Raw genomic sequence first — 21,192 nt, 5'->3', positions numbered from 1 at the left:
TCGCTGGAAAGATTTAACATTTATTGATACTGGTAAGAAATTCACGTTATAAAAATGGTGTGTACTGGAGTCTTTCTTCTAATGCTGTACTTTAAGTTGTTGTCATTTCAATTTAAACGTTCAGCAGACGCATTTTTATACGAATGATTTATTCTAGTTTACCACGACACAAAAGTTCACTTATTATTAGAGAAGAAAGAATACCATTAGAAGATGGAAATAATATTTCATTACGAATTTTTATCACTGCATCATTTTAATTTGCAATGTCTTATCTCTTGTACTGTGGATGCGTGCTCTGGTGAATGTTTACGTAACTAACGGAATGAGTTAGGAATTTGAGACTATAACCTTCTTTAAAATGATTTGAAACCGTATTTAAAATTATTGAGTTTTAAACATTAAACGTGGTGTAGTTGTGTATTTATAATGTTAGATAGGTAATGTACAATAATTTAAATTATACTTAATATTTGGCCTAACAAAAAAAGTCGAAAAAGTTGCACGAAGACGTATTTTGGTACATTCTTCTCATAAAATATTAAATATTGGTCATCAACTATGGAAAGCAGTTCAAATTTGGTGTGACGCTCAGAATTTGGAAAATGATTGAACCTGATTCTCCCTGCACGCTTAGGTACAGAGAGGATTAAAACAGCCCAAACAAAAGTTTAGTAGCTTTTCTATAAAGAAAATCCGTGAAAGTCTTTGAAAAATAAAATAAAATTCAACGAAATAATACATTATATTTGAACCTTTTATTTTCTTTAGAATTAGGTAATCGTTTTATATAACCTTTTCATGAGTTTTGTGTTGTATTTAATAGTCAATATAACTAAAATGTAAATTTATTTGGGTACCAAAAGTCATTATTAAGAGAAATTGTGATTACTCAATAATAGAATTAACCCATCCTTGTAAGTCCTGGTCCTCGTCCAGCTTCTGACCGTCACATTGTACTACATGTGGTGATTTTCTAACGTGCTGCAAGTTGTACGACTATGAAAATGCTGACACATACTCGTAATACTATTTATTGATCAAAAGCATTAAAATATCAGACCTTTGTTGTTCTATAAATATAAAATAATGTTTCAGTGGAAACTGTTAATTATATTTCATATGGGTGTCTCATTCTTTTATCTTTTGGCGTCTTTTTATGTCAAGGATAATACTAAAAAGAAATTATTATTTTCTACTTGTCTAATCTCCCGTACACATACATCATATATAGAAACCATATATGTCATAAGTTATTTACTATGATATAATTTCATCATGGTATTTTTGAATGGTTACTTTGTAAATATCCCTCTGGGCATTACCTTTTAGGCGAAAGATTACTTATGTATTCAGAGTGAAAACAAAATATACGATTTGATAAAGTCAGGTACAGTTATTTTTGAGGTTGAGTGGTAGATGTTCCCATAACTTTGTGGATCATTTGTAGAGCAGGGAATTTTTAATTTTTCTGGAGCTTACGTAGAACGAGGGCACTTTTCATCTAGGATGTATAATTGTTTGGAAAAGCGGGAACTTTAGCAGGTTGTCCAAAATAAAATTTAAAGAGATTATAAGTAAAGCTATACTTATCGTAGCCCAAAAAGAGTAGTTTTAACCATTAACTAGTATTTTAGGACAATATCAACTCTGACAAATCTTACTCAGTATAATAAAAGTAATCCATGTACTTATTGGTAGCCTGATAATTGGTAGTCTTACAAAGGAAGAGAATACACTACTGCAGGTGTCGAAACAGACTGTTTTCACAGAAATGAAACACTAGCTCCTTGGAAAAACAAAATGTTGCAGTTTAGTACAAACAAGCTAATTTTGTGGCCGTTCTGAAACATGGTGTGAACTATCCATATATTTGGATGGTTGTGAGAGTTGTCGCTTTCGTAAGAGGACGGTTTAAAAGATAATAGTATTAAATATGTCAAGGATCATTTAAATTATCGTTTTAACAACCTGCAACTTTCAAGAAGGTAACGGATTTTATTTATACTTGTTTACCCCATTGTTGGATATTCTATATCAGATATTTGATAAAGAAAACTTTAATGGTTAACCTAAAACTAATGGGAGGTTATTTGTCATTAACTCAAAATATGTAATACATAAAACAAATTCCTTTGGTTAGTTTTATGATTTAATAACAATCCTATTCAATTGAAATGACTTGCTAACAACGTTATGAAAGTAGTTTACTCCAACAATTTTCCCTCTCGATTTAACGTTCAGCCTGACGTATTATTCTCCACATTGACTCATTTTATTTTATTATGAAAAAAGATTATATTACTTGTTATTACTTAAATTAGAATTAAATAGCGATACGGGATATAACAATGCGTTTCTATTACTATGTATCTTCGAATCCCCATCCTTTATTTGATTTAATGTACAAAAGAGATCTGGTGTTAATGAAACTATCTAAATAATTTAACAATAGACCATACTCATATTTTTAACTCAACAAAATATGTTTTTATACGAATTTACTTTAAATAATCAAACAAAATGTATTAAGGCATTTGAATTATTGTCAGCTAACATAAACCTAATTCAACTAATTTTAATAATTACCCCATTTGAACATGCCAAAAATATTGATCTAAGACATAGTTTAGAAAGTCCATCTCATAAGCACACTCCTTATAAGAAAGGAAAAATAGTTTATAAATTACCGAAATTATTACAAAAAAGACTAATTATTCTAGTGTTTTTGTTCAGATTATTAGACTATAAAACTAGGATTTAAACTGTTTTGTGTATCAAGAGATAGAGGAAACAACAATATCTAAATGATAACAGTCACTCATCCATGCGTTTCCTGATCCTCTCCCTGGTCCTGCTTCTGGCCATTACATCGTGTTCCTGGTGGTGCTTCACTGATGTGCAGCTAGTCGAAAATATTTTGAAAATGCTAAAACATGAAACTTTCAACTTAAATATAAACATGTAAACACTTGTATCCTTTTCTGTTTCCTTAGATATTAAATAATTTAAAGTATACAGTGTTGTTTAACATTGTGGTTTTATAATATTTGTCTTTGTTTATTTTGCATCACGACTACAGTTAGTCCAAATTCTATCTATCTTGTTGTACATACATACATACATACATTTTAAATTTTCAGAAGATAAACATATGAATACAACAAAGAGTAACAAGAGAAACTTTCCATTAGTCCTTGGTAAACATCTCTTGAGGGCATACTGTAAGAGAGGAAAAGATTACTTATGTAATCAGATATAAAACAATAGGAAACGCTTGACTTAGAAACACTTAAAATATTTATTCCATAAGGGTATATAATTTAAAATTAAAGTTGCATATAGTTTAAATCAAATGTTTAAGATTCAAGCTGCTGTTTCTAAGTTGTAATTTATGTGTTAAAATACTATAGTTGAGATACAGTACAGGGGAACATTTTTTGCTGTAAATCCTAACTCAACTAAAAAATGTTATATGTTTTTTTACAACTAATTTGAAAAGTAACACATGTAGAATTATGAAAGAAATAATTTATTAATTGTTTCTTCATAGAGTAGAGCAAGTTCTATGAAAGTGCATGTCCTACATGGCATTCGGCATTGCGTTATGGATAGGCCTATCTATTTCTTAACCCAGACACAAAAAATTTATCTTTTGTCAGTTGGGGATGTAAAAATTTCTGTAAGATATCTCAACATTGAAATAGGCTTTAAATTTTACATGCAATTTTAGCGAAGCCTGTTACGTGACACGTGATGTAGTATAATCTTACCTTGTTTGTAAGCCATGTTGGAATATCACTTGTTCAATGGCGGTACGTTCTCTGAGAATAACAACACAGAAAACTGTTCTTGTTGTAGACAGTTGTATGTGGGCAGTCTCTTTCATTAGATACATGTGCAATGCAATTAATTTTGAATAAAACGTATTGCAAAGGATACGGATTCCTCAAACAGAAAAATACAGTAAGAGAAGCTGGTCACAAACTTTAGAAGCAAGAAAAAACCAAATTTCGGGTTTGAAATCTAAATATCACCTTTTCTTCTCCCTTATAATAATTTTTTAATCCCACGGAATTGTACATCTAAATATTTGTTTAAAAGCTAAATACCATAATTACTTACTAAGAATACCAAATAAGCCAATAACATTTTTAATGCACTGATAGCTTCTATATAGTTCATTAATACTGAAAATTAAAAATATTAACGAATATACCTATTAAAATTAAAATTGTTTAATTCTGCAGAGTACTCACTCAATTTAGATGTTCTGCTGACGCTTTTTTCCATCAAAATGACTCACTCTACCTTGTTATGAAATAAAAATTAAACTATTGTTTATTACAATCAAAAATATACTTTTAAGTGATGTAGGAAAATATTAAGATATTTATATATTTTTAAATAATAATAATATATATATATATATATGGGTGTATATTATGTCTGGAAACACCCAAATATATCCTTTAATAATTTAAATATAAATTTGAAACCTCTTACAATCGTGATAGAGATTGGGCATCTACTTTTTGGAACAATGTTTTGTTATGTCACACCAACGGGGGACGTCCTGCCGAGGGTATCGTGAATATTCTTAATGGAAGCCTATACCTTGTGATACATAATTTTAAAGGTAATAGCTTACTGAATTGAATGCCACAAACCGCATCTCAAAGGAATTATTCTATCAGAAAATAGAGCATTTTTAGTATTGAAAATTTACTGATGTTCAACAATGTAATTTTAACATGGTTCTTGCCACAAAATGTGTTACACTAATTTTTTAGCATTTTTTAAATGTTCAATTAAAATAAAATAAACAATTTATTTTTAAGCTGGTTTCATTAGTACAAATTTACCAGTTTTTATTACAATGAATAAAACTTATGAGTCACTTTCTCTGATTACTTACGAATCTGTACTTGGTGTTTTCCAGTCAGCAGGAAGGTTTAAAGAGACAACGGTCACTAGCCTATGAGAAACATTATTGTGTTATTAATCATCTGGTCTACAGGTTTCAGTTTGTTGAGCATGGAGCTTTCACAAGACAGGTCTAAGCTTGGGAATTACAAATGGACAAAGGTCATATCATTCCTGTCGAGTTAATCAGTGTCTCTGAAGCATTGCTGTCAACAAGTTATCTAATTACAGTAGTTCAGTTTTTATTTGGCATTTTAATGGAATTGTCTGAAAGAGAACGAATTACTCTGTTGATGATGCGAGGATATGGCGATCGTCAAAGATCTTATCGGGAAGTTTGTAATTTGTTTAATGACACTTTCCCAGAAAGGAATCCCATAAGTGTTTCAACAATATCAAAAACTATTGAGCGTTTTAAAAAGGCAGGGAGTGTACGTAATCGGCCAAAGTCGGGTAGGATACAATCTGCAACAGATGAAGAACATGCACTAGATGTTTTGCAAACATTTATTGAAGACCCACATACATCGCTCAGAAAAGCTGCACAGCAACATGATATGCACCCTATGTCTGTGAGTAAGATTTTGAAAATTAATAAATACAAACCATTTAAAGTTCATTTAGTCCAGCAGTTAAGTGAGGATGATTACGACAGAAGAGTTGAGTTTTGTGAACTTGTGATGCGCAAATGTGATGACAATAGAGATTTTCTGACCAACATACTATTTTCTGATGAGGCAACTTTTTTCCTAAATGGCAATGTTAACAAGCACAATTGCCGTTACTGGGCTAGTGAAAACCCACATTGGATTACTGAGTCCCATTCACAGCAACCACAAAAACTGAACGTATGGTGTGGAATTTTAGGTAACAAAATTGTTGGACCCTTTTTCATCAATGGAACTTTAAATGCCGAACTTTACTACAATATGCTCCAAAATGAAATAATCCCAGCTATTCAAATTGCATCAGGAGAATACTTTGATAATGTATGGTTTCAGCAGGATGGTGCTCCACCCCATTATGGGAGACAGGTAAGAGAGTATTTGGATTTAAGGTTTCCTCATAAATGGATTGGCCGAAGAGGAGAAATCGAATGGCCTCCAAGATCTCCGGATTTGTCACCAATCGATTATTTCCTATGGGGTCATTTAAAATCCAATGTTTATAGAAGAAAGCCTCATAATTTGGAAGACCTAAGAAACAGGATTATAGAGGAGATTGCTTTGATAACTGAAGAAATGTTAGGCAACTCTGTCGAATCATTTTACACAAGATTGGCTCATTGTCAAACCGTAGAAGGAACACAGTTCGAACAATTGCTTTGACACCAAATGCAGGTAAAACGTTTGTTGTAAGACTTTTCTAACAGCATACATTATTTTTTATTTGTAATAAGAAATCAATAACATAAGTATTTCCATAATTGTACTGTAATAAAAACTGGCAAATTTGTGCTAATAGAACCAGCTTAAAATGAAATTTTTGTTTTATTTAATTGAACATTTAAAAAAATGCTAAAAAATTAGTGTAACACATTTTGTGGCAAGAACCATGTTAAAATTACATTGTTGAACATCAGTAAATTTTCAATACTAAAAATGCTCAATTTTCTGATAGAATAATTCCCTTGAGATGCGGTTTGTGGCATTCAATTCAGTAAGCTATTACCTTTAAAATTATGTATCACAAGGTATAGGCTTCCATTAAGAATATTCACGATACCCTCGGCAGGACGTCCCCCGTTGGTGTGACATAACAAAACATTGTTCCAAAAAGTAGATGCCCAATCTCTATCACGATTGTAAGAGGTTTCAAATTTATATTTAAATTATTAAAGGATATATTTGGGTGTTTCCAGACATAATATACACCCTGTATATATATATATATATATATATATACACATATTACTGGATATAAGCCAAATGATCGATTATGTGAAAAGTTTCTGACACGATATATTTTCCTATTAAAATGTTAACTATAATTTGTATCTAACTTAAAGTGAATTGTGAAAATAACAACTACAATAAACGAACACAGATTTATGCTCTAACCTGGAATGAAAGAATCTTGAAGTGTGAATAATTTGTTAGATATTGAGCAAAAGGAACCTTTTTTTTAATCAAACATCTTCAGTGACAGGAAAGAAGCCTACCATTATAAATTAGAGATGTCAATTTTATTTCAAAGGAAATGTTTCGCTGACAGAATTTCGATTTGCTTGAAAGGTTTCAGAACGTTGACCATATAGCAGATTTTTATTTATAAATCCCCCACATTTTAAATGTCATATATTACCAGTGTACAGTATATTATAAATGTTTTACAGTTACACTATATTAATAGCATTAGAAAATTATTAGATGAAAAATGTTAAACACTAAAATTCAATTTATTCATTAAGTTATTATCAATTACTTATGAACAGTTCCAGTTTTTTTGGTGCTGCAATAATTGTTGCTGAAATACTAAAAGTAGGACGTATACTGTTTAGGGTAACATGATACTTTAAGACCTGAATCTATTATAAATAAATGACAAAAGTATCTCACCCAATCTGGTTGCTGTCTTACCCTTCGTCATAGAATCATGTATCTGGTGGCGGTTCTCTGACGTGCTGGATTTAAAAGACTTTTAAGCATAAATATTACTATTCACAAACATTACATACCTCAAATAATTTATTGTTGTTTCCATGGTTATACATAGTTTTTAAATAGAATGTTTTCTCTGTAATCCTTTTTAACTTGTCTTGAATGTTTACATCTCGTTTATTACCAAAACTTGACCAAATTCTTTTTATGTAATTATACATATGTAAGTTATATAGTGACAAATTCAAAAATTTTCTTAGACAAGTAAGGCTTTATTAGTTACATTTTCACTGGTTTTCTTGGATAGTACATCATACAAAATTCATAGTGTAGTAATATTTTCAAATTAATCAGTAATTGCTGCTAAAGATCCATTTTTTTATGAATGTCTATAACTTTATTTTTAGTTTGTATTATATTTGCATAGGCTACATTTTGAAAATTTTCCTGAAAATAAATATGTATTATAATTTAGGAAATTTGCATTTTCAGTTTTATTTTTTGTCGCTCTGGATGTTAAATAATGGACATATTTAGCAATCAAAAGCAGTAACACAACATATAACAAACTTTTAATAATGTTTTACAGTAGGTTAGTATTAAAAGTACTCAAAGACATTATTTAAAGTAATGAAACGTATATACATTTAGATAGTAAAAAGAAATTCTTAAGCATAAAATGTCCCTAAACGCATAAAATGCGTGGGGATAAACATAACATTATGTTGATAAAGTGTTTAACGAGAAATTAAGCAATCCTAAGTACCGAAAGGATTTAAAAACATAAAAATCCAGTTTTTAGCTAATTATTCAAACTGAACTACCAAAGTCATAAATATTTAATAGATTCTTCATACTACCTTGTTTTGGTGAAAAAGCTCTCACTGGTAGGTTAAAAATTACCGGAGTTAAAATGTTTAAACTAATATCAAAGAGATAACAAATCCGAGGCCGGCGGCACTTAATGTAATCTAGCAATTGAATCGATTGTTTGGAAGCAAAAAGAAAAAAGAAACTATAGAAAGAAAGAAATTATGAAGTAATTATGAACTAATAATAGAAGAATTATTCACACAAGTATGAATCTTTGTGAATACTGTGGTAAATCAATTATCTGGACTAAAGTAATCTTTATGAAGTTCTTGCAATCAAAAAACTTTCTATTGTGAGTGAGCATAAAATAAAAGGATAATAAACTGCTTATGAGTGCACTGATTGTGAATTTGCGATTTAAAAAACTGTTATGCTTTCCAAAAATTCTAAGAATAATAAAATTATGACCCCTAGATCGAGCAAAAGACGTATTATTGGTCCTTTATAATATTTCAATCCGTTTTCAATTAATACAACTATTAAGTGTTCTTTACTTCCTGGAAACAATGAGTGATAATTTTGCTTACTCTACTAAACCTCAGGTTAGTAGACGGTTATACGAGCTGTCAGTACTCAGAATTATACTATATATACGTTTTTGATAAACATTTTGCCCGTTTATTACCCATTTATTGAAGTTAATATACTTAAAATCGAAACAAAGCATGTGTGTCGAGACCCAATTTTGAATAATTTGTCGGATATCTCAGAAATGGCTGATATTACTAGTCTTGGATGTATTTTATTCAGCTTTTCAGTTCCATAGATTTAACTAGATCCAATAACTTCAAATAACTTATAAACTATCTTTGCACAAAAAACATCGGTTTCGCTTTATTTCCGTCCTTTCCTGGAAAATCGGGTGAACTCTTTGGCTACCCGTAGCTCGCCAACAAAGCGTTTATCGACACATGTGTATATGAACTTTTTCCCATTTTGATGAAAATAAACCACCCGAAAAGATTGTCAGTATACTCGTGGGACACCCTGTATATGCACTGGACCAGTGTTTTATGCTGTGATAACGTATCGATAAAACTGCGATGTAACTACGTATTTTGTGTGTCATAAGAGCAGAAGGAGTATTTTCTTACATATCTACAAACAGTATAAGAAAGTATATAAATAATAAAAATAACTCACTGTACACGACGGTCCTGGACCTCCCTCTGAGCCTCACATTGTGTTCCTTGTTTAGTGGTTCTCCGAGGTGCTGCGATTAGAATGATTTTGAATGTAATACTGTGCAATTCAGAACATTGAAATACACCGAAATTTTCTTCCGATGTTTCCATGGAAACAAGTAATTTAGATGTGTACTTAGATGTGTGGGACATATCTGTACGTCAGAACCACACTAGCGTAACTCCAAATTTTTCGATATTCTGGTTTTGAGCATTCTGTATATATTTTTTCTGCTTTATAAAGCCATAACAATGTAACTCCTTAAAAAAAAACCTAGCAGGAAATAGGAGTGTTTGAAATAGCTTAATTCCAAAGGGATGTAAGAACCAGAACAGCGTAAGGTCACTTAATATGTTATGGTCCTCACAAAAATTTAAAAAGTACAGAGCGTAACTCCAGCTGGGGAGTTACGCTACTCTGGCTCAACTTTATTGTTGCTAGAATGGTTGATACAAACAGCTGTTTTATTTTCTAGAGTAGTTGTGCATGTCTCAGCTGATTGGTCGAATGTGAAATTTACATGAATTGATGCCCTAACCTAAACTTATAGTTTCATCAACATGAGCAGCAGAGCGAAACTTATTTTACAATTAGCTTTGGAGGACAATGTAAATAATTCTCAGCAATTACTATTATTACCAGAACAAACTACTAAAGAAAACAATGAAACAAACGTCTTAAGCTTGTCTTCGATGGACACAAATCCTGCACCCTCATTGACATCATTACAGGTAAGCCTGGTTAAAATGTACTTATACAATTACTTGTGTTGCAAACCAATTTTTTTACTGTTATAACTCTTAGCCCTCATTTTTTTCTAACAACTGGTATTATTCTTTTGTTAAACCTCTGGGTCCCAAAACTTGTTAAAAACTCTCCAGCAACTTCATCCCTACCACTTATAGGGTTAAAACACTTATTGGTAATCAAATTGGTATAGATTGATAAATCTGTTTACAATACTGGTGTGAGTTACTTTCAAGTGGCTGAGCCTATCCGTACAAAATTAAATTATAAGCATACCACAACAATAATTATACTATTAGCCTATTTTCACTGAAGGTCGTAAAAATACAATAAATTTATATTTTGCAGGCAGTTGATCCGTTTGTTCTTCTCAACAATGAAAATGAATATATAATGGAAGTCGAATCAGAAAGTAATAAAGAATTCGCTACTGATGAAAATATTGTTTGGAATGATGGTATTACCAACCAGGATTTTCAGTCATATGATATCTCCTTTTCATCGCAAGGTAAGTGTTCATCAAGAATGTTTTAAACTCACTACTATAAAAGACTGCAGTATAATAAGCGACCACCCGTCGAATACCAGTATATCGATAGTCAATATCGAAACTATTGAGTACATAAACATTCGAATTATAAATATTTAAAATTAATAACATTGTCATCTGTTATTATTTTAGATATTACAGCTGAATTAGACTGTGAATTGAAATAACTATGATGTAATTACCGGTAGGATATTTTGGTTGTGGTAGATAATCACGAATATCGATACTACGATTATATGAATAGTCGATATACTGTTAATCGACTGATGGTCATTTATTATATTGCAGCCCTATAAAACCATTCACCATGATGGGAAAGTTTTGTAAATTATAGTAGACTTGTTTTTTGTCATACTACACAAATAATAGCTATTTGTATACTTAAGCTTACCCATGAAGTGAGTGTTTTTCGTTCTTACAGATTAAGTGTGTTACAAGTACATTCATACGTATATATTTATCTTAATGTTTGGTGCCATATACAACTAATTCATATTTTTAAAGCTGCTTTGATGATTGCAAACTGCTAAAAATATGTAGTTTACCATGCTTGATATTGCAATTTTAATCTCAAGTTTGACATTCGGCCTTCTTTTTGTAGAGACAAATTTTTATGTTGTACAAAATGTGAATAAAATTTCAATAAAACAAATGTTTTGTCATACTAATTTACAAATGATTCTACCAAGGCTTTCATACATTAGTTCATACTGGACCTAAAAATGTGATGCTTAAACACTTCTAATTATATATACTTTAATTATGATCTTCAGCGGTTGTGTTAATCAAGTTTTAAATTTATAATACCACATTTATAACCGATAATTCACAATTTCATATTTTTCAGGCCTAGTTGCTGAAGAAGAGGATAGTCTTCAAGAATTGGCTGTCTCTGGTAATGCAGATATCCCATCACCAGGAACTTCTGTTTTGTCATCTAACGTAGATGACACTGATATTGATAGCACATACTGTCCTCGTTTCAACTCAGAGTCAGAACTATCTACTGATGAGTCTATAGTGAGTATTCCTAGAGTTGCTTCAAAGGTTTCAAGTGACAGTACTTCTTATGTGAGGAGGAGCCAAAAGATAGCTCAAGACAAAATTCTACTGGTTCCTTACACTGATTCGGACACGGAGGAAGAAGCAAACAAAACCAATCCTAATGTAAAAAAAGGAAAGAAGAGGGTGAGGAATGAAAACAAATGGAAAAAATGTGTGAGGAAACAGCTAAGAGTTAGTGGAAAAAACTATCTTAGTGCTAAGGGAGCAGAGATTAAAGCAAGATCTCTGAAATCTCCTTGCAAATCTACTTGCCGTCTCAAGTGCTATCAGCGCTTTACCAAAGATCAGAGAGAAGGTATATTTTCAGATTTTTGGAGAGAAGACAGAGACTGGGATTCTAAACGTCAGTTTGTTGTTTCCTGTATAAGCAGCAAGCCTGTCGCTAGGTCCAGGAAGAAAGATGGCTCAAAGGGAAACCGGGCTCAAAGTAATAAATTTAGTTTTCAAATAAATAGTTGTGAAGAAATAGTCTGCAAAACATTTTTCCTAAACACTCTGGCTATCTCTGAGATGTTTATGCGAATATCACAACAGAAAACAAGCAAGACAGGAATGGTTGAGCCTGACCAAAGAGGTAAACATGTACCTGGAACAAAAATTAAGAATGAAATAATAGATGGAATTAAATCTCATATTTCAAAATATCCAGCGTATCAAAGCCATTACAGCAGAGAACGTACAAGCAGGAACTATTTGGGCAATCACCTCAACATTAACAAAATGTATGGACTGTATGTTGAAGAGTGTAGAGAAAAACAAGTTAATCCTGCAAAGAAGTGGTTGTTTAGCAAAGTGTTTAATGAGGACTTTAACATGGCATTCAAGTTACCAGACAATGACACATGCGATGTGTGTGATGAATTTGAATGTAGATTGAAGAATAAACAAAATTCAGAAGAATTGGAAGAGATTAGCAGGAGACACCAAGAGCATTTAGATGAGGCTGCGTCCAGATATCGTTTGAAAAGGGAAGACAAACTTCATGGAAAAGAAGATCACAAAAGCAAAGTAGTAATGGCTGACCTTCAAAAATGTCTCCCTACACCTAATCTTACAAATTCACAAAGCTTTTACCTAAGGAAACTTTGGACACTAAATTACACGATTCATGATCCTGCAAACAATAAGACCTGGTGCATGCTATGGGATGAAGTAACAGGGGGTAGAGGTGGAAGTGAAATGGCCTCTTGTTTTTATGCTTGGGCAAGTAGAGATATTATTGAAAGCGGAATTGAGAAATTAACCGTCTGGACAGACAACTGTAGCGGACAAAACCGTAACATGAACATGATTTTAATGTATATATGGTTATTGAAAACTAGTCCAAACTTGAGAGAGATAAATCACAAATTTTTGCTTCCAGGTCACACACATATGGAAGTAGATGGCCAACACAGTATAATTGAAAGAGCCAAGAAACATATTTCTGGCAACACAATATATACATGTAATGATTGGGCAAATTTTATTGCTTCCTGTAAGAAGAAAGACCCCTTTGAAGTTGAGAGAATGAATTTAGAAGATTTTCTAGATTTCATGGCCATTGTGAAAGGCAGAAAATCTGCTTTCGTAGCAAGAAAGAAAAACACTGATGGTGAACCCTTTTTGATATCTGCAACTGTGTGGTTGCAACTTAGATCTGACAAAGTGGGTGTTCTTTTTTACAAAACTAATTTTAAAAATGACACGTTCAAAGAAGTTGACCTAACCAGACGATCTCTGAGAAATCAAGAAGTTACAATGCCTACAACCATCCCTCAGCTAAGACAGAGCAAAAAGCCAATCAGCTCACAGAAATACAGAGATCTCATGACAATTTTACAATGGGTACCTAATGAGTATAAAGCTTACTTTCAACTCCTGCCCCATGGAGAGGATGCGGGAGACTTTCCAGATGAAGATTCAACGTCAGTTGAGTTATTTTAAAAAAATATTTATCATCTACCAATGAATTTCATGTTTTAATTTTTGACTTAACCTTACTTATGTAAACACATTAATAAATAAGTATTATTAATTTAGATGTATATAAAAATAAAAGCGTATCTTAAATATATGTGTTTTTTATTTTGAACCATAACAGCGTAAGTCCCTTACCAAGCTATTAAAAAATTTCAAAAAAATTATTAAACCAAAGTCATGAATAATTCACCTCTAAAAACATAAAAAACATAATAATTCATAAAAAGTCCAAGCCATAGAATTGTTACAGTAAAGAAACATATGTTCTTACAAGTTTTGTGCTCTCCTGTAAAATTAGTGACATGTGAGTTGCGCTAGTCTGGTTCTGAGGTACAGATATTAGCTGGATTGTATTAATAAAAGTGTCGATATTCTGTTATACGCAAGTGACGTTCTTCAGTAATTATGGAAGTAACTACATGAATTCTTCCTATTATTTCTTTTCCAGTATAGAGAGAACGTTTACGAGTATAAGCAAACAGCCTTAAATTTCGTAAAATTTATGAAACCTTTCCGCCAAAAATGAAATTAATTATCAGCCAAAACTAGCTTAGATCCGGGTCGTAATAAAAGAACTAGAATGAAGTACAAAATTTCAAGCCATGGGTTTTTCATCAATATTTTGTTTTATTAAAAAAATTTAAATCTGACCATCAGTTAACGTTATGGAAAGACGAAATTTGCCACTTTTAGCCAAGTATTTGTTACCGTTATTGTAAAACATTCTAGATTATATATTTTTTGAAGTGCGACCTTCGAAACTTTTAATTCGTAAATTATTCTTTAAAAAATACACTAGTACTAGTTTACTTATTGTAGTACATACAATACTAGTACTTATTTGTACGTTTTACTATAACCTTTTTTCATTGAAGGTTCTCAGCGTGCTCTATTCTGACATGCAATAAAGGTTTGTATCAATTAATCAGTACTCTACAGTTCTGTAACAACAAAGTGCACTAGTTGTTGATTGGACACTTCTATCACGTTACTTCTCGAACATTATTAACTCACTTATATCCAAATAAGGGCTTTTAATCTGACAATTTAGAAAATTTTCTCTTGACCAAGTTTTATTCAACAAAAATATCTTTGTAGTGGATGTCGTATTTAAATATTTTCAAAAAAAATGCTTTATAAATACGTAGTACCTTATATTTATTTACAAAAAATTTATCTAAATATAAAAATCAATAAATTTCCAACGCTAAATTTATTTTGTCTTTTTATTTCACACTGTTTTATTCAAATGGTCATGTATTATATTTACAGCTTTAAACATTTATAGCTAAGACATCACTTACAGCTGTAGAGTTTGGATTGAATTTTAAAAACTTTATCTTAAATTACTAGCTACTCCGTCATTTCTTTGAAACTGAGGAAATAACCTTGCAAAATAATTAATAAACGGTTTTTGTAACTTGGAAAGCTGATATGACATTACTATGATGAGGATAAGTAAAGTTGTTTTCTGGAATGTCACTTTTAGCCAGGTTTACACTCGCATACGAAACTATTGCATAAATATGTTTTATTTATGAACATATTATTATATCTACTATTTCCTATTCGTTATGACATCAGTCAGTAGACTGTAATATAATAAAATGGTTTTGTTACTATCGTAACTAGTAGCAACCTTAACATTCAATACGCTTTGTGAAGAAAATCATTGATGGAGGTATGTCTCAATTTAATTTTCAAGAGAAAACGCCAAAATATCTGCGAGACACATTATACACCTATCTATACTCTGAAAATTTGGTGATCTTACGTTTACACGGTGCAGTCCTAAGTCACATTATTTTAATGTAACTTTTCTACCTTAAAAGTTTGTTTAGGGAGTTGTGCTAATCCTCATTTCTCTAAGATTCATCTGTGGACTCTTGGATATGTGTAGTCCGTACTAGTGTAGTCGAGAAGTGGAGGTTTAAAAGCCAGCTTACTTTATAGAAGGCAATATTAACCTAAATACGAGTAGGGTTTAAAAAGATCTTTTTCGCCATCCGACTCGCTATGTGTTAGGAAGAATCCTTCAAGGTCCTGAATGGCTGCAAATTAATTGTTCCCCTGCTTGTTCCGTTTACTCATCTAGCCTAGCTCTGTTGAGTTCCTTCTGTTGTCAGCCTAACGTGAGAAAGTATCCAAGGCTCGCGGCTATAACTTCTGTGGTTATCATGGCAATAATCCCCAGCACCATCTATTTCACAACATGAGCATTTTAATTTCCCAGTACCTCGGTCTATATACCACACTGGATGAGTGTATAAGCTTTTGGAATTAGACTTTAAATTCCTTTACTTTTTAAACATTTTAGTACTAGCAACGAAATAATGTATTTGGAATTAACACTCCACTCAAAACTTCAACCGTTATTGCTTGGTAGCTTAAATAATATATATATATATATATATATATATATATATATATATATATATATATATATATATATACTATAGATAAAATCATGTTTTGTAACCGTCTTACATATTCATGAATGGACTAATTATCAACTTTTAGATACACTCTCTGGGGAAATTATTCGATATGTTATGTTATTGTTATAAGTTCATTTTCAATTAGTATGAGGTAATTTACAGAAATTAATAACTCTTTTATAACTGACAAAATGTGGGCAGTAACTATTTTCATAACTAGGCTCCAATGTCTAAAGTACTGTCCTATTACTAACTGGGTTATCCCTAGCTTAATTAATTAAATTCCCATACTTACTGTACAAATGACTTTGATTACTCTCGTGCTTTAAGTAATTATCTTTTTATAATATTAAAAAGTTACAGCAGTCGCATGGTTTTAATTGTTTCAAATTAAAAAGATAAATTATGAAACATATTCAAATATGGTATTGCTTTTGTAGCTATAACCATATTATAGAAGTTTTAGAATAAATAGCGAGGTTTTTGACTTTCATAAAATGTATTCTCTGTTTTATTGAGGAATTAATTTCACTAAGAAAAAGCTTTGAGATATTTAAAATTAACAACATTCAGCCGCTCGTGAATCTCAGATGTATGTAAGTTTGAAATATAATTGAACATTTAATATATATGTTACTTTTAAAAACTGAACATAAAATAAATTAATTCACAAATCTTATATTCCACACAAATAAACATGGTGCAACTTCTTTAGTTTTAAGAATACCATAGCAATATTATAAAATTATGTTGTATTTCAAATGTGTAATACTATGGTTTTAAGGAATAAATATTATTTATTTTTACTCATACCTTAGTACTAAATTGTTTCGTATACATAATTAGAGCTACATCAATTTAATATATTGTCTTTATATACAAAATAAATGTTAACTGGCCAAAAAACGTCCATGTTTAGATAGATAAAGGGAGAAATATAAGTATAGGTACTCATAATAACTGCATTTTCTAAAAAGCTACATCCGCACCTAAGATTTAGAGTGTCTGAGAAAGATTTTGCATTTAAACACGGAGTCCCTCTAGATATTATGGAAATATACATGTTAGCTTCTGACTTTGAACACAATTTCCTATTGAGTAACAGTTTCTTCCAAGATAGGTCTTGTTTCAGTAGAGTAATAAACATTGCTAAAAATATGACGGTTACTCGAGAAAATCCAATCTCCTAATCCACTAAAAAAATTAGACTACGTTTAAAAGTTAACGTTTTGAGGTCCTGAATTTGAAAAGTAAATTGTTTCTATTAAAAAATTAGATTCTCAAATTTATCTGTAAAATTTTGTAATATACGAACGAATAGCAGCACGAGTTTTGTAACACTTTATGTATATTAGGACACATATAACGAGTACAAAACACGTCAAATTACGAATACTTGCATTTAAATACCTATTCGAATAGAAAGGTGCTTGTTTACGATTCTCCAATCATTATATCAGCCCCAGAGCTGCATGAGAAATCTTGCATTTTATGTTCATGGCATGAACCAATATGTTTGTCAAATTTATTCTAAGCAGTACATTGGAACGTTGAAAATAAAAAATATAGTTCATCTAGCGCTGCAACCTAAATTCAATCCCAATATACGTTTGATATTTTTGAAAAAAAATATTAGTTTTAAGGACAAAATTCTTTTAATAGATGCAGTAAAATTGTTGCATAATTTTTCTACAATGATGCCTTAACGATATGTACTGTTCATACAATCCGAATTAATTCATTTCTGGTTTTCTATCTATAAGTCTATCTGTCTTTATATCTCTCTACCTGTATGTCTTGACTTCTCTCTGTCTGTATATCTGTATCACTGTCCGTATGTGTATATGTCTCCCTGTCCGTATCTAGAAGAAGTAATGTGATAAAGATAAACTTTTCACGGAGACGAGAACGCACCCAGGTAAAAAGATTGTGGAGGTCCAGACAAACGATATTTCCCGGAGTGGACAGACAATAAGGCCTCGTTTTGTTCCTCAAACAGTTCTTTACCTGTTTTTTTTGTTGATAACGTTCTTTCAGCAGTACATATTAGTAATACTGAATTGCTTAAATCGAAATAATTTTACAAATAAGTAATTGAAACAATATTTGTGATAATATCCTCTCAAAACTGTTATGCTTGCAATTCTTGAGAGGAATTGCTGGTTTGTAAGATATTCAACATGTAAAAGTTTTAATGACCACCATTTTGAAATACTAAACTTAATTTCATAATAAATTTTTCAGTAACTGGCCAAAAATGTTTCACATTAAAAGTTGAACCAAACTTAGTATATTAGTAATTCTTTTAAAGCACATACAGATTGACAGATGTGAAATCCTGATCACAGACATTCGTATGGTGAAGTATGTTTGTCTTGACCTAAGCATTAACGTAGTATATGTTTGTCCAGACAGTTACTGGACACCCTATATAAATGTTATGTGTCATGATTATTTATGCCATAATAATATTGATGCTATTCATTGGATTAAGTAATTAACTAAACGGGATTCATGTGACACATGATAAAAAGATAGCTGGTGATCGGGAAATTTATTTCATTTCCAAGGGGGTTATTTGGAACTGATCATATGATTTAGTTATATATGATTTAAAATTTGTTATATTTACACGTAAGTATTACTAACAGTTTAGCAGAACATTGTATGGAGTTGAATAAAACTATTATAATATTTGTTTAGTCACCATTCTAAAATAAATAGTTGTTGATACAATAGATACTGTAAAGCGGGAAAACGTGGGTAAAAATATTGGATTTTAGTACATAAGCTACTGAATCATGTCCTCACAGGAATAAAATAATCGTTTCAGGATTGTCCAAAGACGGTGAACAACTCAATACTGGAACTAACTAGTTAGCGAATGTCAACCAGAGTGGACTCATATAATAAAATCGGCGCAATTTCTCAACTTAAGAAATAAGACCTGAGTATGAATATAAGAAATATTCTTTCTTATTTTTTATATAAACAGCATTTAAACAGTTTCCAAGCTACTTTATTCTTAATTAATCCTTCTATGGTTTACAGCCCACTGCATTTATAAAAAGCTGCACCTTTAGATAGATTTAAGAATCTTTCGATTCATTTAAAACTTAATTAATAGTGAATGATAATAATATTAAGTAGATCATTAAAATCATGTCTTCGTTCTGATATAAAAACTTATTATAAATTAGTAAATATTTAACCTGTTTATAAAAAAAATATTACAACCATAGCCGACAAAAATTTCAGGTTTATGGCAATTGGTTTATTTTAACTCTTTGACTTTAGTGCACTGTCTTTAAAGTTGAAGACATACTGAAGTATTCTTCTGTAAATTTTGCTGTTACTTGTCCGTCGACGTCATTCCACTGATCTGGCATGCTCGATGACCGGTCACAAGACCCAAGGTCAGACAATCGATCTTGTCGGAGTCGATCTTCGCACTGACTGTTTCACCCAATGCCAGCTGTACGTCCTGCTCAGTAGAGTTCGACGGCCTGAAGAAATCGGTGGTCGTTGTCTGTCCTGATAGGGTATCCGATCAATTCGCCTACGCAAGTAAAATTGTGTACGGCGACTTCTTCAGTAAACCAATTGACACTGGTAGTAGGCTAGTGGACCTGCGAAACAAATCTCCCGGTTCTGATTTGTAAGGAAGTAGGCAAGGAGACCCGCCAAAACAAAAAGTCGTAGTCAATATAAATAAGTTTCCTGCAAATATGTAAATATATGGTCTCTGTGTATGCCGGCCTCACTGAGGCGAGACTTTATACGTCATGCTTGCGTTTTAAATCATTGAAAAAAGACATAGAACAGGTTATTAGAAACTCCGGTTTACTTTTTGCTTCCTGGAAAACCTAACCTCGGACTTTAGTTATCACCAAATTTTCCTTGTCTACTAGTTTTTCTAACAAATGTTAATTTTTTCTAGGGAATACCTTGATTATTTTTTACACGACACATATTATTAGTCATAGCGTTAGACAAAAATTACGACCCGCACATTTGTAGAGATCGGATAAAACTACGATCGTGAAATTTCGAAACCATTTCCGAATTTATCCATTCACCAAATCCCTCTTATCCCCGAATTTGGACGTGAGCAACTTTGAGACCTGTGGCAAGTTGTAATATTATACAATCCAATGTACTAAAACCAGGGTTAGTTTTTTTTAAGTGAATTTACCTTTAAGTAAAACAAGAAATGTAGTTCCATACTCTCAGGAATACACAACTATCCTAATTAAATTTGGCACAATTATATTACGCTTACAAAAATAATCACATTTATTACTTTTTATTTAAGTAAATGGTGGAATAGGTAGTGACAAAAAAGTTAAGAGTTATGATTTTAAAACGATTGAGCTTAAAAAAATTAAAAAACCTATTTTCACCTCTTTTATAATTAATTGCATGTTTCTTACTTAAAATATAAATCTTCCAATGGACGTAAAAATATTTTTACGTTTCCATGAATCGTTGGTAGCGATTTCATTTTGTTCCTGCAACCTGTGACGCCCAAAGAGGCTCTTAACATTTCGACTAGAAGTTTAGCGTCAACCTCTCTATGAGGGACTTACTAATACATGCTGATTGTTAAGTAATTTAGCAGCATTGTACATAGTAATCTGACATTAAGTGATTCTTAACATAATTAATAACTTATAGCGTAGTACACTTCCGTTTAAAATTTTTTTATCAAACTAATTATTATAACTGTTTTATTCTTAACTAATAGGAACAAAGGTACTCTCAGTTATGTGCAAATTTATTTTAAAAAGGAATTATTTAAAGATAAATAATTTTATCAAAACGGTATTGTTTACAAAACTAAAGG

General features: G+C 31.4%; 1 protein-coding gene across 1 annotated transcript; it reads left to right on the top strand.

Annotated features, from left to right (window-relative positions):
* Window positions 1-9,820: 9,820 nt before the first annotated feature.
* On the top strand, window positions 9,821-20,008 carry LOC124370916. The gene is made up of 5 exons (XM_046829220.1): window positions 9,821-10,315; window positions 10,680-10,839; window positions 11,729-13,153; window positions 13,310-13,853; window positions 19,822-20,008. Exons 1-5 carry the CDS (start codon window positions 10,145-10,147, stop codon window positions 20,006-20,008), a joined length of 2,487 nt encoding a protein of 828 aa, XP_046685176.1. The 5' UTR covers window positions 9,821-10,144.
* The last annotated feature ends 1,184 nt before the right edge of the window (window positions 20,009-21,192 follow it).

Source organism: Homalodisca vitripennis, unplaced genomic scaffold (assembly GCF_021130785.1).
Source record: "Homalodisca vitripennis isolate AUS2020 unplaced genomic scaffold, UT_GWSS_2.1 ScUCBcl_548;HRSCAF=2813, whole genome shotgun sequence".
NCBI lineage: Eukaryota > Metazoa > Arthropoda > Insecta > Hemiptera > Cicadellidae > Homalodisca > Homalodisca vitripennis.
Note: the sequence above shows the minus strand (reverse complement) of the source record. Positions and strands in the feature narration are given on the sequence as shown.

Excerpts from the sequence above, each read along its gene's own strand:
- LOC124370916 (XM_046829220.1), top strand. The coding sequence starts at position 10,145 with ATGAGCAGCAGAGCGAAACTTATTTTACAATTAGCTTTGGAGGACAAT. Across the intron at positions 10,316-10,679 it reads CCTCATTGACATCATTACAG|GCAGTTGATCCGTTTGTTCT; the intron begins GTAAGCCTGGTT and ends TATATTTTGCAG. Across the intron at positions 13,854-19,821 it reads TTTCCAGATGAAGATTCAAC|CTGTACGTCCTGCTCAGTAG; the intron begins GTCAGTTGAGTT and ends ACCCAATGCCAG.